General features: G+C 50.8%; 1 protein-coding gene across 1 annotated transcript in view; it reads right to left on the bottom strand.

Moving 5' to 3' along the window:
* The window catches only part of ATP6V0D1 (ATPase H+ transporting V0 subunit d1), a 31,804-nt gene extending 16,531 nt beyond the window's left edge, over positions 1-15,273 (bottom strand). Inside the window, exons 1-2 of the mRNA XM_084269991.1 lie at positions 15,115-15,273; positions 5,286-5,457 (exon numbers count right to left, since the gene is read on the bottom strand). Of these exons, the coding sequence (XP_084126117.1) occupies positions 5,286-5,457; positions 15,115-15,244 (302 nt within the window). The 5' untranslated portion in view covers positions 15,245-15,273. The remainder of the gene's footprint in view (positions 1-5,285; positions 5,458-15,114) is intronic.
* Between the last annotated feature and the right edge of the window lie 953 nt (positions 15,274-16,226).

Genomic DNA, 16,226 nt, shown 5'->3' with positions numbered 1-16,226 from the left:
CCCTGGCCCTGAACCCTGTGCTAGGGCCTCCCCACCCTCCCCAGGGAGGATTTCTTCCTTCTATCTAACAACAACATGTAGAACATCACTGTGCACACAGACCTGCTGCCAGCAGGAGACAAAGAAAAAAAAGTCACCGTCCCACTTGTCATGCAAAAAGCCATGTGGGGTAGATGCAAGGTTTTGCTTGGCCTCCCAAATGACACAAAGCTCTACAGAAGTATCTGCTAGGCTTCAACATAGCACACAGAACGGATCTGGAAGAGGGGACTAGGACCCCAGGTGCCCTCAAATATTCTTCATAATCAGTGCTGTTAGGCCCTGGTCTTCCCTGGGCTGAATTTGCCAGCCTAGAGCCCTGGGAGAGACAAATTGGTAGAAAGGCAAAAGGAAAATGAAGGCTGCTGAGCCCTTGAGAACAGTTTCAATCAAGGAGCAAAGCATATTACATGGGGACAGAATTGCTCAGTGGCCATTCATCCAACTGTATGCAGGTTGTCCTCCAGAAAAGCTGAAGCCACACACAACCTGATAAGAGAAGCATTGATAACCTTCTAACATATTCCTTCCCTGCCTGTTTTATGCCTCTAACAGACATGCTGTCCAGCCTGCAGAAGGAAAGATTGTGAGAAGGAACACGAGGGAAGTGGAAGGACTGTTCCTGCAACCTGCAGAATCTCCAAGGGATTCAGCTTTAAACAAAACCCAAGAAGACAGTTAAGTCAATGCGCTGCCTCTGGATGAACCAGCATCAGCTTGGACTGGGATGTTACCCAGGGGCAATATGTTCTCACCTCATCACACACAGTTTGCATGCCAGAGCCCCTTCTCAGGGCTGCAGAGTTTCACTGAAGTTTTCTCCTTCCTAGTGAGCCACAGGCCTACACCTGGAGCTCATCAGTAGCATTTTCCTGCTTCTTTACTGCCATGGATAATGTTTTGCTCATTTGTTTTCCAAACATTACCATGGCTTGCCATGCTTGCCAGGCATCATACTAACACCTTCAGACAGTACAGCAGCACTGGTCAGTAAACCCTAAAGAGGGTTAGGCTGTTCCAGTTCAAATCCAGTGGCCATATGAAGTGTTCTCCAGGGACTAGAGTTCTGTGGAGAAGCAGCATACCCTCAGCGTAACAGACCTTTCACAGGGTCCCTTTCTGATGAAGACACCCACGGTCACACCATTTGGAAAAGGACTGATTTCCATGGCCACCATTGAGGCATACGACCCAGTCTGTTTTCTAGACACTGGTTCTGGGAAACTGGTATGAGATCTGTATCCTTTGGGTATGGAGGAGAACAGATGCAGTTCTAATGCTACCGCCCACAGCCTGCAAGCCTGTGATCATTTCTAGACCGTCAGTTACATGCCCTCTTATTTTGAACATTGCATAATGCCTCCAAGAACTTGGCTTATCAGTTCAACTTTGCACTCCCTGCAAACAGGGAAGCTGTTTGTCAGAAACCTGGGCTTCTCTGCCAAAAAAAAAAAAAAAAGAAAAGAAAAGAAAGAGCCTCATAAACCTTTTATTGCAGGATCGTCGGCCGCTATGGCAATTTGTGCTTCCCCATCCCACCACCACCAAGAGTCAACAACTAACTGAAAATAGTATAGCATACTGCTAACCACAGCAGCTTTAAGAGAGACCCTGCAGATTGCTGCACTCCAAATAAACTGCAAGTGTCTAACATACAGCATTTGGAGCTTTTTCTTCTGCAAGAAGAGACTTCAAAAAGGATGCAGCCCTATTTTATAACCTCCCTGGTTGCATCAGGATGCTGCATGCTCCAGTACACATAAAGATGGGCAACTTCCTACTCCAGAGGATTACTGCTCCTCAGCTCAAATAGCAATTGAAACAACTTGGCTTCAGAAAAACCACTGCTGCAAGATTAAGTTTGAACTCAAAGCTGTGCAGCAGAAACTAGATCTATCCAGTGAAGGGAGAGGCAGGGCTGGACTGGGTAAGAGGGAAGTGTCAGCTAAGACAAGGCATGCGCGAGGGGAAGAGGTACACGCAGCCTCATCAAAAACACGTCTTGTGACCACAGAAACGTACTGAAAGTCAAGTGCCTGGCTGCATCCTCAGGGCAACAAAGAACCCAGTTCCCAACCCTAGCAGACTGGTAAGGTAAAGACAGAGGACGACCTGTCTGTCCTCTGACAGTGAGCTTGATGACAGGTTTGGAAAACATATTTTGAGCCAGGTTCCCCTCAGACCTCACTCGTACAGGGGCCTCAGTTTCCACAAGCAGCTCCCCCACCTGAGCACAAGACCGAACCTGTCTCTGCCCATCAGCTCACTGCAAGGGCTCAAGGGGCCCATCGGCAGCTGGAGCCCTCAGGTCAGCCTGCTGTGACACCAGGCTTTTGGAGCAGGAAGGGACTGTGCCAAAGGAAGAGCAAAGAAAACCCCTGCTCCTGCCCCCCAAAATATGAAAGCTGACAATCCCATCAGGCTACAGTCAGGAGCGACAGGGGGAACCACAGATAAAGGGTTCTACCTAAACCATATACAGGAACACTGGAAGGAAGGAGAGACAGGACATGGCACCATGTCAGGCTAACAAAGAACAAAGCCTTTACAGAAAGGCAGGGCAGCACATCACCGAGAGGAGCCTAAAACCCACTTCCATCCCACAAGTCAATATGTGCTTGTTGAATTCAGGAAGTGGGTTTTGCTGTTTCAAGTACACTTAATACCTGTTTGTCGCTGCCCTACAGAAGAACATCACTGCAATCCCCCAGCCAAACACTCTATTGTTTGTGTTGGAGCAGAGATGTGAACAGCCAACTTGTGCCTATCAGTCAGAACCTACTACGGTTGGCTGAAAAACACAGGGAAGCACCAGCAGCCTGACAGCAAGGAGCTGCCTGGCAAGATGCAGAGCTAACAGGTGGTTATTAGAGGCTGTGGAAGTTCAACAAGTGGAGCTGTTCCTTGCCATGATACGCAGTGGCAGAGGCCACCAACTACAGCCACCATTTGAAAAAACAAAAGGGAAATCAGCCAACTTCCTCAATATTTTGGTACTAACAATGAAACATGTGCCATTGAAGAGTTCCTGAAGAGGACAGGAGCCAGGAAGGAGTCAGCATGGTGCCAGGAAAGGAGCACAACATGACAAAAAACAGTGGTAGCAAATGACTTAACAAATTAAGACCTTGCTTTGAAGTTGCTGTGTTCTTGGGTCGGTTTGGTCTGCGTGGTTTTTTTGTTTAAAACCACTGTCCTTTTCCCTAAGCGGAGGGGATATGTTAACTCTGCCTACCTCACTAGGTGCCCACCTGGGGACAGGCAGTAACGGGGCTGGAGTGCCACCTTCCGGCAAGTCGCAGCAGCGCTGCCTCAGCTCCCCGGAGCTGGGCAAAAGGGAGGAGGACACCAGGAGTCCCCACAGCGTCTCCGTTGCTGCTTCTCCATCCCACGTCCTCACCTAGTTCGTGGGCCGCTTAGAAGAGGCAAAAGAAACCATGAAGAATGACCCCAAGTAGGCTTCTGGCAATACAAAAGGGCAAGGGCTACAGCTGCTCCCAAGATCAGACAGTTGTTAGATCTTCTCAGCAGTGTGCCCCAGGTCAAGGTCTGAACATCCTCCAAATCAAGCACAATAGCCACCTGAGGATCAACTCAAAGCCACCCCAGAGTCCAGAAGGATGTTTGTGATAGAGAAAGCTTGATTATTGTTTGGGGATTTTTTTGGTGGGATTTTTTTTAAATGCTTGGATCCACCTCCAGGCACGAGCTTTCTGCACCCTGGCCAGTCTCAGTGAGTGGTACTGCAGAGTTTAACAGGTCTCAATAGGCCTCTCTTGTGTGAGGTGATCCAGTATTTCTAAGAAGGCCAAAAACATGAGGGCGTCCGGCAGCAATAAGCTTCGGAGCTCAACTGGATGTGCTATAAAACACTTCCTTCCATTTTAAGCCAGACACACCACCTACAATCCCACTCAATTTTAAAAATCTGTTTACAGCCCAGTGCCTCTCTCCTGAGAGCCCCAGTGAACTCAAGCTTTCCTCCTGCAGAAGCCAGCCCTGCTCAAACTTTCCATATCTTTCTACCATTTTCTATTCCACTTCAGCCCGTAGTTTTAGCAGAGACAGATTCAGTTGGGTACAATTTCTTCCTCTGACCACCTGGTGCCTTGCTTGCCCTGAGCTGTTTACCAAGAGAGGTCGTTACCATTTCCTGCACAAGTTTCATTAAGTACCCTAAACGAAAGGAGTGGGAAATAAGTCATGTTCAAAAGGGAAAGATAAATCACCCTATTACACCTATCTGTGTGTCTACAGTGGAAGATCAAGTGGCAGAGGCTTGTCCCAAGCTAGGAAGGATGACACAGCACCTCTGGGCAGAGGCACAACTCCCCAGCACTGCCAACATCCACTGGCTGAACACTTCTACAATGCTGCCTACGCACAAGCCTGGGTGAGATGAAGGCTCCTGGCACAGGCGTGTGCTGCCAGCCTCTGAACAGAGCTGTTCTCTGCTGCAACTGTTTGGAATGCAAAAGCCTACTACAACCTACAGGACAGTTTCAGGGAACAACACGCAGCCCAAGAGGCTGCCCTAGAAGCCACATCTAGTCTACCCTGTTTCCTACTAACCCAGTCACTAAAAACATTAGGATTACCAACAGAAGATACTAAGACCCACTGGGCAAAACCAGCACCCTTTCCAACCTCCCTGTGTTTAAGCACCCTCATTCTTCTGTTTTAACTTGTCTATAGCATCCCTAGAAGTTATTTGGGCTTCTAATACAGAGAGCAACTCCCACCTTGGACCAGCTGAAGCTCCTACCACCTTCTTTACTTCACTGACACTCCACTGGTGTGATGAGTGCAGGCCCAGAGGAGACCCCTCCATCAGTGCAGAACCACACCAAGACACAACGCTTGGACTCTGTGCACAAAAGGCTCTGCAAGAGAGCTCCACCACCTTTGGTGGGTTACAACTAGCAGGCAACTGCTGTCATGCACATATGTTTTACAGAAGGACCTTTTCTTTGTTTTAAAATCCCCAAGGGTGAGAGCTCTGATTCTGCAGTGGAAGGCAGCAGAAGGAGCTGTGCCAATGAAGCACACACACCCTGTGAGCAGAAGCCTTTAACAACACAGGATGTCTGGTTCAAGACCTCCAGATACAACCAAAAGAGTTCCATTTGAGAAGCTGTAGAAAACACAGCAGCTACAGGGCTGAGTGTGGAAAGCTGGTCTGAAAGCCCTCAAGTCTGGAAGAGCACAAACATTTCAGATGGTGTCCACAAACAGCTGGTACTCACGTGATGAAGTCCAGAAAACTTGCCAGGGGTTCATATGCATGGTTCCTCATGTGACGAAACTCCACCACCATCTTCTCCTTCAGCTTGTCATCTATGACAGAGACAGTGAGCGGGGAGGCTTCGTTGGCCAGGAAGTTCCCATAGTCTGTGCTCTGGAGGTGCAGCTTCAAGTCTGAAAAAGAAAGAACAATTCCACTCTAGAGGGTCTGTGTTGGGTTTGGGTTGGTTTTTGTTTGGGCTTTTTGAGCACACCCAAGACTTGCTGCTTGGCAATTCTTCAGGCATTCTCCTCTCTGAAAGGTCACCTAGACAAAACCCATGTGTTAAGTCAGACCCTGGTATCTCTGCTCATGGACAATCCAAACACAGTATGAGTTGAGTGTTTCACCACACCAGCCTTGTCCCATACTAAAGATGAAACTGTGACACTATGTTACTGTGCCAGCTGTCCACTGTGCTTGATCATCCTGGAAGGTTATGCATTTTCTAACAAAACCCAAAGCTTCAGCACTTCATCCAGCCAAAAGGGCTTTGGTTGCAGTCTCCTCTGCACCCACAAGCAAGTCTTCTCAGATACTAGTGATGTGGAAGCATCTGAAAAGCTTTCCAAGTCAAAGAGTTGTGAACAACAACCTTGAAATTATACAGCAGGTAGGTATTACATTATCAAGTCTGCCCAGCTAATTGCATAGATAAAGAGAAGTCACATTTCCGTGGCCTCACTCCTCACCAGCCCCTCTCTACCTCTTAATGCCCATCTGGTATGGCAGACAACCAGTGCCCAGGATGGAGGACCATGCTCAGAAGCATTTCCCTCCTCCAGTTTCAAGTAGAGGAAACCTTTGTTTCCTCTGTTACCCTTGCTGCAGGTCAGGTGCCCAACCAAGCTGCAGTCCTGGCCAACAAGCAACCACAACATGCTGAGCTCTGTCAAGATAAAAGCCTTCCTTGATCCAAAAGCATTTAAATGTCTCTATGGAAAAACTGAATCCAGAACTGAGGAATGTCATATAATCCAACTCTACTAGTTGCAGTGGTACATAATGTTCATCTCCCTTCGGCTTCACCTCAGAGGACCAGTTAGGCAAGCACCCTCCTAGGGATTGAAGACCTTTATGGGGAAAGGAGAGTAGCTGGAAGAGCTTAGTCAAAGCAGATGTGAACACACCATCCAGAGCAAACAAAGCAAACAACAAAAATTAGACATTTCTCCCTGGCTTCTCTGCAGCACGAGCACTGACACTGCCTTTCCCTTCCACTGAACCACCCCAGTCCTCAGCATTATGGCACAAGCATTCGCTGCATGAGGTCAGAGCAAGGATTCAGCCTAGCTTGAGGAGTCTGACCTTTGGACGTTACACCAAACCCCAGGCATGAGCTGGAGAGCATCCTCTGCACTGGCCTCCAAACTGAGCCTGTACATGTGAAATACTGCCCTTAGCCCAAGGGCTGGAAGCATAAAAACAGCTTTCAAGAAGACTTTCACTCTTCTGGGTGTTTCCAAGGGGGTCTTAGCAAAGATATTTTTGACCCAGCACTCTTCAGTCATGAAAATATTACCACTGCTAAGTCTCACAGGAAACAGATGGTGGTTGAGGGTGGAAGGCCAGAGATGTAAATAGCACTCAGGGACTGTCATGTTTCTCAGTGGTTTACAGGAGGGTTTGGTGGTACTCTTAATTTTTGTTAAGTATCCCAGATGCAGCAGCAAGCTGCTTGCCCAATAACAGACCATGGTTGAAGCAAAGCAGAAACATCACCTAGATCCATGGTCCTCAGGCTATGCTGCAGCTAAGCAGCTGTTTTATCTGACTGAAACATTATCAACTTATGCTCATACTTTCAGGTGAGAGAACATGGTCCTGATGTTTTCAATGCATTTCCGTCCATCTTCTGAAAGTTACTGAACAACATGCTTTGGAGTCCAGGTGGAAATTAAGTTCCCCTGGCAGACAAGGGCTTTACCAGTTTGTTTTTAGCAGAGGCTGGAGAAAGCATAGAGCAGCTGCTCAATGAATACAAGGGTAGGAACACTCAAAGCCAGGCTGCAAGGGAAGGCACAGGGGACTACAGTAGCCACATCCATACACCTCCTGCTTTCAGTTCTCTGTAAGGGTATGGAGCTCTACCAGAAACCAAACCTGCCCAAAAAGGCATGTGATGCTGTTCTGCAGCTCTACAGGACCCAGGGCAGGAAGCAACTATTGCATATCCTACCATGTCCTACTTCAATAAGGAAGCTTCCAAAGGTTTCAGCTAGTTTCCTCAACTCCAATCCTGCTACTCCAAACCCATCCATTCCTTTTGGTGTCACCACAGCCTGCAGCTCTGCTCTTAGCAAGGTGGCTTCTTATAGCCTCAAACATACCATGTGTCTTGATGCCAGAGACCCAATGACACAGCTTGCTGTGCCATCCACTTCCAGGAAATCGGAGCTGCATCGCATTCAGACCAGAATCACACAAACTGCACGCTGTGCCTTGCAGCCTCTGCCTCAACAGCTCTGAGCATGCTCCCATGAGGCATCTGGCCAGAGCATTTGTCCTGCTCAATGAGGGGGCTGCCCCCGCCCCAGCCCCACAGCACAAGAGCCAGCACAACATTATGTTGCAACTGGAATAAGGGCCATGTTTATATAACACTTGGAATTAATTTTTACAGAGAAGGCCAGCCACAAACTGCAGGAACGAAACTTCTGCATCTCTCAGCATCCAAGCAGACAGAACAGAACATATTTTCTAAAAATTGGACCAGATTTCTAAACCCTGATTCAATGCATCCCACAGCGTACCAGAGCCTTATGTGAGCTTGTCCTCCTCCAGCCACTGGGCCGGTCACCGAGCCTCAGCCAAGCGGGTTTGGGAGTTTTTTAGGAGGACTATTCACGTGTCAAACTTCTCAGTCAAGAACAGGCTAATCCCGTGGTTTCACAAATCCCCTGCCAGAATCGCTGTCCCAGTAGCACGGTGACTAATAAGTGGCCCCATTGCTGAGCAAGCCCCAAGCTCTCCAAAAGCTCAAGCTCCTATTTCCTAACACAAGTTGAGGCAGAGCTGGAGTCGGCCTCTGGCAGGGGCAGGGGCAGCAACGCCTCGGCAGGGACAGCTGTGAGAGATCCCACACACTGCACATGGTCCAGACGCTGGCTGCGATCTTCTGCCGCCTGCAGAAAGGCGGAGAGACCGGCACCCAGAGCCCAGCCGGGCCCAGTGAGCTCCTCCAGATGCTGACTAACAGCAGCACAGGGCCTCAGCCCAGCGACTGCTTTCGAGACGCACATTTGCCTGTTCCGGCATCCTCCCCGGCGGTTCACGCACTTTTAAGGAACAGACTGAGCCAGCCCTTGGCAAGGGAGCACTTCAATTACCACAACGCTTTTTGTTTTCTCCCCCGCAAAAAAGCTGGTAAATTATGGCCAGGCCACAGTTCCCAGAAAGCTGCCTCGTGCAAGAGCACAACAGCTTGTAAAAACGACAGCTTTTTCTGCTGAGCAGTCAAGTAGGGTAGCGCTCAAGATCATCATGACATGTACTTACAGCCACCTCCTCTCAGTTCTTGGATCAGGCCCTCTGGTTTCGATGCAGCTGGCTGTACACAAGGCATCAGCACAGCTGAAGCTTAGTTCAACACACCGCTGTGCCAACACCACACCTCGACATTTCAGATGACATTTTCCTGAGACACCTCAGATCTGCAGCAATATTACCACTCTCTCCTGCCAGCCTGCTTTGTCATAGCAAGGAATCAGGCTGTTACTCAGTCTTTCAGACATCTGCCTGTCATCAAAGCCTGCCCTGTAAGCCCCACTGGGTCGTGTTTCCAGCCCTTCCATCTCCAGCACCTTCCCGTTGCTGCACTGCAGAGCTCTGAATCAAGTTAAGGGCTCAAGCACTTCCAAAGACCGATTTGTCTTCTCGCCCACGGACATACAATTAGCTTGCACAGCTTCCGAGCTGAACTGATGTTTTCACACAATCATCTGCTGTGATCTCACTCCAGAGCACCCAGGGCCGTCACTGCATATATATAAAAATTAAAATAGCGTTTGCCATCTCTCAGGCCTGAGGCAGTGAAGCAGCAGAGGCATTACACAGTGGTCTGCAGATCAGTGACATTGCCCATGTCTCCCTCGGAAGGCTGCAGTCATTAGCCTTTGGCTTGCTGCCATCTGCTGCAGCCACCTCACATGCTCCTGAAGCTGACTCTCTGAAACATCACCTGAGAAGCACCCAGAGACCCTTCATTCCCCACAGAATTTATGACCTTTTCTGTAATTGCACACCACCAGCCATGACATACCACTTTTCCTCTGCTGTCACATTCCTCCATGCCACAGCTGGACACACAGAAGTGTCATCTTTGGCCCGTTCCCCCACCAGTCTCACCACAACTGCTGTTCACAACTGCTTGAGGTGCCCTCAGCACCAAACAGCAGCCTGTGTTTCTAGCTCAGCCCTTCCCGGGGTTGAACTCACTCCCAGACAGGCCTTGTTTCCTTAGCAGCCCTCTCCTGCTCCTTCCAAAAGGCAAGGTAACCCCTCCTAATCTGCCTGTATCTCCAATTAGCTTCACTGGGCTAAGTCACAGCTGTAACCTCAGAGGTCCATAAACTAACAGGACGCTGGCCCAGCACAGCAGTTTAAAGGGAGAGGCAACAAATCATTCAGAAGCTGAGAAAAACGGCAGAAGGGAGTCTCACACTGCAGGAGCCGACAGCAGAGGAAAAACAACACGGCGAAAGCACCGACAGGCTGCCGAGTGGGAATACTTGCCAGGAAATCCAGACACCAGCATCTCCTAACGAGGAGCAGGACCCAAACAAGAGCTGAAGCTACACCAGTGCTAATAAGCTGACCTCAGCTTGAAGTTTAGCTAGGAGAAGCTATGAAGCAGGTCTCTGCCCAGTAAAGGAGTCCAGAACAAACAGCAAAGAGCCTCTGCTGAACCCTGCAGGAAGCCAGAGACCACAGTGTTTGTTTGCCACCATGATTTAGCAGGCCGTGCAAGTGCCATCTTTCTTCCAATAAATAATGTTTTCCTTGAGCTTATTTTAACAGGGCAGCTGATTACCCAGCCGCAGCGAGCGGTCACACTGGAGGACACAGGACAAAGCACAGAGATTAGCAGCACAGCCTTCCGGCTACCGCTCTGCTGCTGCACGAGCAGCCGGCGTTCACGGGACAGGAACGGTCTATAGCCCCACGCAGCCTCGCCGTTCCCACGTGCCCTGCCAAGCCCCATCCGAGGTACATCCCAGCACAGCCACATTTCAGAACCAAAGTGGCCTCTGCTCGCTTGGTGGTACAGCAATAGATCTATCCTGTTCCTCCCACACCCAGGAGAACGCCGTGGGCCCCACCACGGCCCGAAGTGCCAAAAGCACTTTTGGAAGTAGCCTGTAGCTCAGACAGCAGCGCGGCACCTCTGCACAAGAGACACACTGCCTGTGCAGTAAGCTGAAAGAAAAGCCCAGCTCCAGCCTTCTAGGGCCCAAACACCCAAGAGGAAGAGAGAAGGGTAGCACAGCTTCTCCCACCCTTCTCTCAGCAAAAGGAGGTGTGGGAAAGACTCAGTATGTAACACCATAAAGCAAAGGCAGCCTCCAGGGGAGGTTAAAAATAAGTCAGTCCTTGGGAGTATGAAAGCCAAAGCTCTCACTCAGCAGAAGCAGGGTGCACAGAGGGGACGCTTCCCAACATCCATTTGTCAGGGGCAAGAGCTGTGTCAGGCCAACACTTCAGTGCATCCAGCCAACCTGTGGCTTGGCAGTGGAAAGACAGACACACTTCACCCCACAGCAGCTCAACTGCATGCTCAGGACACACTCACATATTTCATTGTCTCCCCTGACATGGAAAGAGAAAGAAGAGAAGAGAGTGAGGGAGAACTGGAGGTCTTTGCACTGAAGAGGCATTTAGGACAGCAAGCATTTAGCAATCCACTCCCGAGCTGACTGAAAGCAGCACTTCCCTTCTGGGTGGCAAGGGCTATGCAGGGCAACCCTGGAAATACTCTTCAACACTCAAGAACAACCAGCCTGCCCAGTCCTGGCTTATTCCACACCACCCAACCCTACATGAAGAATTCAGTGCTTGCTATGTGCTGCTACAGATGGATCTGACAGGACGCAGGGCTCTGGCAAGGGTGAGGATACCTTTCGGGCAGACCACCCTGCCCTGCAGCTGGTGTGGAGACAGGCAATGTAGGACAAGTGTGACCTCATTGCTTCAAGCTCTCTGATTTTACAGCTGATATGCATGCATCCTAAAAATGGAGTCCCCAGGGACCAAACTGAGGAGATGAAAGAACACTGCAGTCTTGATTCTTTTAGCAAGAAAGGATTTTCGTTTTATTTTCTTCTCCTAGCCACTCTCCACATCCCAAATGCATCTCTGGGGCTCAGACGGTTACTCTGCTCTTCCCCAAGCTGATGTGACATGGCACTACCACCTCGGGGTTACAAGGACTGAAAAACCCCAGAGTTTTCCCAGGACAAGTGCACAGCAGACTGATAAACCAGAGGCTGAGATGCACACCTAAAACCTGACAGTCCCCTGTGGAGGCACAGGGCTAGTTCCACACACAGCTTAAGCTGAGGACACGATGGATCCCACTCCTCCACATGCATGCCACTGTTCCCATAAGTCCCCAGCTAAGCCAACTGCAGAGACTGAAGCACCAGCACCCACAGAGAGCTGGTGGTGGAAACGTACAGCCACTGGGAAAGCCCCTCCCAATAAGACATCCACACTTGAGCCAGCTACTGGCCACTTAGTGGGCCACTTCACAGCCTGAGCACCCAGCTGGAAGGAGGCACATCCTGCTGCTGATTTTCACCACAGCAATCGCCTTTATCACACTGGTAGGAGAGAAAGAAATCTGCTTCCTACACTGCTGCTGTGGAAGCAAGAGGAGTATTAGCAACAGGAGGCTCAAAGGTAAAGAAATTCCTGTTCCTAAAGAAGATGCTTTTGTGCCCTTCGCAGGCTCCATACACGTTTTGCAGTAGGAAGCGTTGCAGACTGACAGAAAAGCCTACTGATAACCTACATTCCAGTCCCAGACTGAACTCCTTAAAGCAGCATCGCTGTATCACTGGATCAACAACTCTTTACTCTCCAGAGATACCACCAGACCTCTAAGAGGCTACCGCGGCTTTCAGGAGCTGGAGACAGCTCGCCATCCTTTTGACAGCAGAAACCCGTGTGACTCCTAAGTTCGGCTGTCCCAAGACAGATGCTACCCAAGAACGGATCTGTGCTCACACCACCGAGACAGATGCAAACAGCTCCAAGTCCTTCACTGACACCTGGTGTCAGAAGCAGGAACTGGCTGCAGAGGGCGGAGCAGGTTCCAAGCAACGTCCGGCACAGGTGTACAGCACACAAGGGCTTCCGGGTGGGAAACAACCGACGCGCCGGCGCTTTTGGAGCTGAAAAGGGGGATTAATCGCATTATTGGCAAGGATTTCAAGGGAAACCTTAGCTAAAAGAGCGCTTTTCCCCTACCCTCCACCCTGGTCATGCTTTCCTGCCCCTTCTTAAAGCCAGCTCTAGCATCTGCCTGAGCATCCAGAGAGCCTGCTTCTGACTCTCCAAGCAGCAAGAGCTCGTATCGGCTTAGTGAGTGATCAGGCAAGGGGAGAGGACAAAGAACCGCTCAGAAAAGTGTGATCTTCTTCCCGCAGCACTAACAAGTCCTGAGGCAGAGCAGTCAATTCCTCTGTGCTTCCAGAGGCATCCAAGTGCACACAAGAGGGAGCAGCGTTCCACACCTGGAAGCACAACATCCTCCAAGCCACGTCAGTACCAGTGACCAGCCAGACACCCGACTCCCAGGGCCAGCCCCGGAACAGCCCTGCTCCTTCAGGACTTCTCCAAGGCCAAGGTGATCACTCGATCCAGGACCGGGACTAACTGCAGAGCCAGACTCACACACAAGAGGCAGTAGCGAAGAAAAAAAACAGAAATAGGGAAGGACACAGGATTCTTTTACACCCAAGTGTTTATTATGGCTGCTGATAAACTAGACAGTGTCGGATTTAGTGCAGAGGAGCACCTGGGAGAGAAAGGGCACATGACAAAAGCCTGTGGAGCACAGAAAAGAGGCACTGAAATGGGAAAATCAAAGGTAAAAAGGACAGAGGGAGGAAATGGCCTGGCCAAGGGCCTGTGGAAGTGATCAAGAGCCACACTCCTTTGAAGGAAAATCCTTCTACAAGAGCACACTAGAGAGAGGCACGGGAAGCCATGTGGAGGAAGAATGAGATTCGCAGTAAGCCTAGAAGAGCCTTCAAGCTCCAAATGAAGTTTGACACAGAGCAAAGCAGCAGCTGTCACCGCTGTCAGGGATGGGACAGCAATGATACCAAGACCAATATGGGAACTGCAAACTGACTCATTCCCAACTCTCAGTGGGAGAGCTACGTTTATGCAACTTGGTTCAGAAGGCAAGGAAAGGGGAGAAAAAAAACAAAAAAAGAGAGAGAAGCTATAAATACATAAAGTCTTGAAAGAAGTTATCTGCAGGGAAGGTAATAAAGTGATAGTGTGGGGCATTCCAAGACTTGTGATGAGCAGGAGTAACTCCCACCGCCCTTTTTCAGGCCCTGGGCTCCATAACAAGAACGACAGAGACCGCTGCAAGTGGAGAGCTGCAGAAAAGGCTGGCTGACAAGAGGCTTCTGACCTAAGCAAAAATATCCTGGGTGTTTTTGAGGTAGATACTGAGGCACATTGCAGCACTCTGTTCCCATTCTGTTGTTTGATGTCTGTATGAGCAACTCCAGGTAACATGCATCCAGGGTTCAGCTGGCCAGAGATCCCTCTAGACAGTCAGTATTCATTTCAATCGCTCAGCAACGACCATCACTATAAAGCTGATGCTTAACTAGTATTATTAGATGAAAGAACAAATCAGTAATTACAGTCCCACTGAGCAAAACAACCAGCATATTTTTCAAGCCTATTTCAATATAGATCTGGTTTTGCTAGTCATTATTCCTCGACATGATGGAATGAAAACTGTTAGGTGGGTCACTGGCACTGGGGAAGAGTTTAGCACTGGCTAACGAAGAATACGAGCTGATCAAAGTTGACAAGAACCACACAACAAACCCCACACGGCTCTCTGGGTTTGTGTAAAAAAACCCCACAGTAGTTGGGAAGTCGAAATTAGCCTCAAAGAGAATTTGAGATGACAGGTGGTGGGTAATCCACCGGCGAATTTATGAAGATCTGTGCTGGATCTCTTTTTCCACTAGCAAGCCTGCAGTAACAGCTGGCACGTCCCTAGGCACCCCATCTCCTCAAAAACTGATCGCAGGGACCAAGAATTCAGCTGGATTACCCCCAGCACCTCGCTTTAAAGTGATTTCCTGCGCTGCCTGCCATTTGAGAAGGGGGGGGGGGGGGGGGAAGAGAAATCACAGACCAAGACTCACCAGCAAACGCCTGACAAACCCGCCTGACTCCCAACAACCGCAGGACACGCACCGCAGCTCTACGGGCAGCCTCCAGAAAGCAGTGCGAGCTCCGGCTTCCCTAAACCACCGTGTCCGATGTTGTAATCACAGGGCCGGGAAACGGAGTCAGCTGAGCTCGGCGGGAATAGCCGGGGATATGAGAAGGGGGGGGGAAGGATCAAGTACTTGCTCTGCCGAGGGGACCCCGCTGTCAGCTCTGTGTTCCCCTGCTACCGCGCATCCCCTCGCCTCCCCCAGCCTTGCCCTCCACCCTCACGTCAGGCGAGTCCTCCCCTCAGCGCTGAGGGAGGAGGAGGAGGAAGGGGAGGGGGAACCCGGCCGCCCCGCAGCCCCGCCGCCACTCACCCTCCAGGCTCTCACACTGTACCAAGTTCACGTAGTCGCCTTGCCGGAGCACCCCCGCCTTAAAACCACGCACCAAGCCTTCCAGGTAACCGTTATCCACGTTAAAATACAGCTCCGGGAAAGACGACATGGCGGCCGGCGGAGGCGAACGAGCGAACAACTCCACCCCCCACTCCCCTCTCCGCCCCGCCCCTTCCCCGCCGCCTCACGTGACACCAGCTAGCTCCCGCCCTTTTCCTTCCCTTCCCGACATGCACTGCGAGGGCGGGAAAGCCGCCTGAGGCGAGGGATGGAGGGAGTGGGATGGCGGCGGTGGGCAACGGCGGGGAGGGGCGGTCCCGGGGGCGACGCAGGGGGAGTAGCGGCCGCCGCGGCCGCTACTCCCCCTGCGTCGCCCCCGGGACCGCCCCTCCCCGCCGTTGCTGGCTTCTCCAGCCCAGCACTCCTCTGTGATGCTTCCCCTCATCTCCCCCACAGTGCCCTTGCCCAGCCTGAGTTGGCTTTCACCCCGCCTGTGGGGTTTGTAGGGGTTTTTCATGGTCTCCACGGAGCTTTTTTTAACCTCCTGGTGGCGTAACAGTGGCAGAGGAGGTTTTGAGGTGGATGCAGGTCGTGGAGGTGACAGCTCGTGGGTGTAAAAGCAGCTTGGGGTCACCACAGGTGGTACTGTCAGAAGGACACAAGTAAAGCTCCCACCTCCTGGATTACCACTTTTGCTGAGACATTGCTCCCCTAGCCAGGAAGGGCTTTGCAAGGACCCACCCTGGGACAATAATCTCATTTCGCCTGACCTGAAGGTGTCCTGGACTCTTGGCTATGTGGCCATGGTGCCCACCTGTGTGCAGGTAGCAGCACCTCACCACTACCCACGAGCAGCCCCTCTGACCCTGGGGCTCAGGGCTTTCCCAGCCCAGGGAACAGTCCTAAGAGTGCCCAATGTCATTTCTCAGCTCTACCAGCATTCACATTCAACCATGCTAAACATCCAGCAGCAGCTCCCAAACCCAAGGAGCCAGGACTGAAAGACATACCTGGCCTGAAACCTCCCCATGGAGCCCACAAGCAGCCCCTCTGACCCTGGGCCTCAGGGGCTTTCCTTGTCCAGGGAACAG

This window comes from Gallinula chloropus, assembly GCF_964237585.1.
Source record: "Gallinula chloropus genome assembly, chromosome: 13".
In the NCBI taxonomy this organism is placed as follows: Eukaryota; Metazoa; Chordata; class Aves; order Gruiformes; family Rallidae; genus Gallinula; species Gallinula chloropus.
This window is presented reverse-complemented; position numbering and strand designations above follow the sequence as displayed.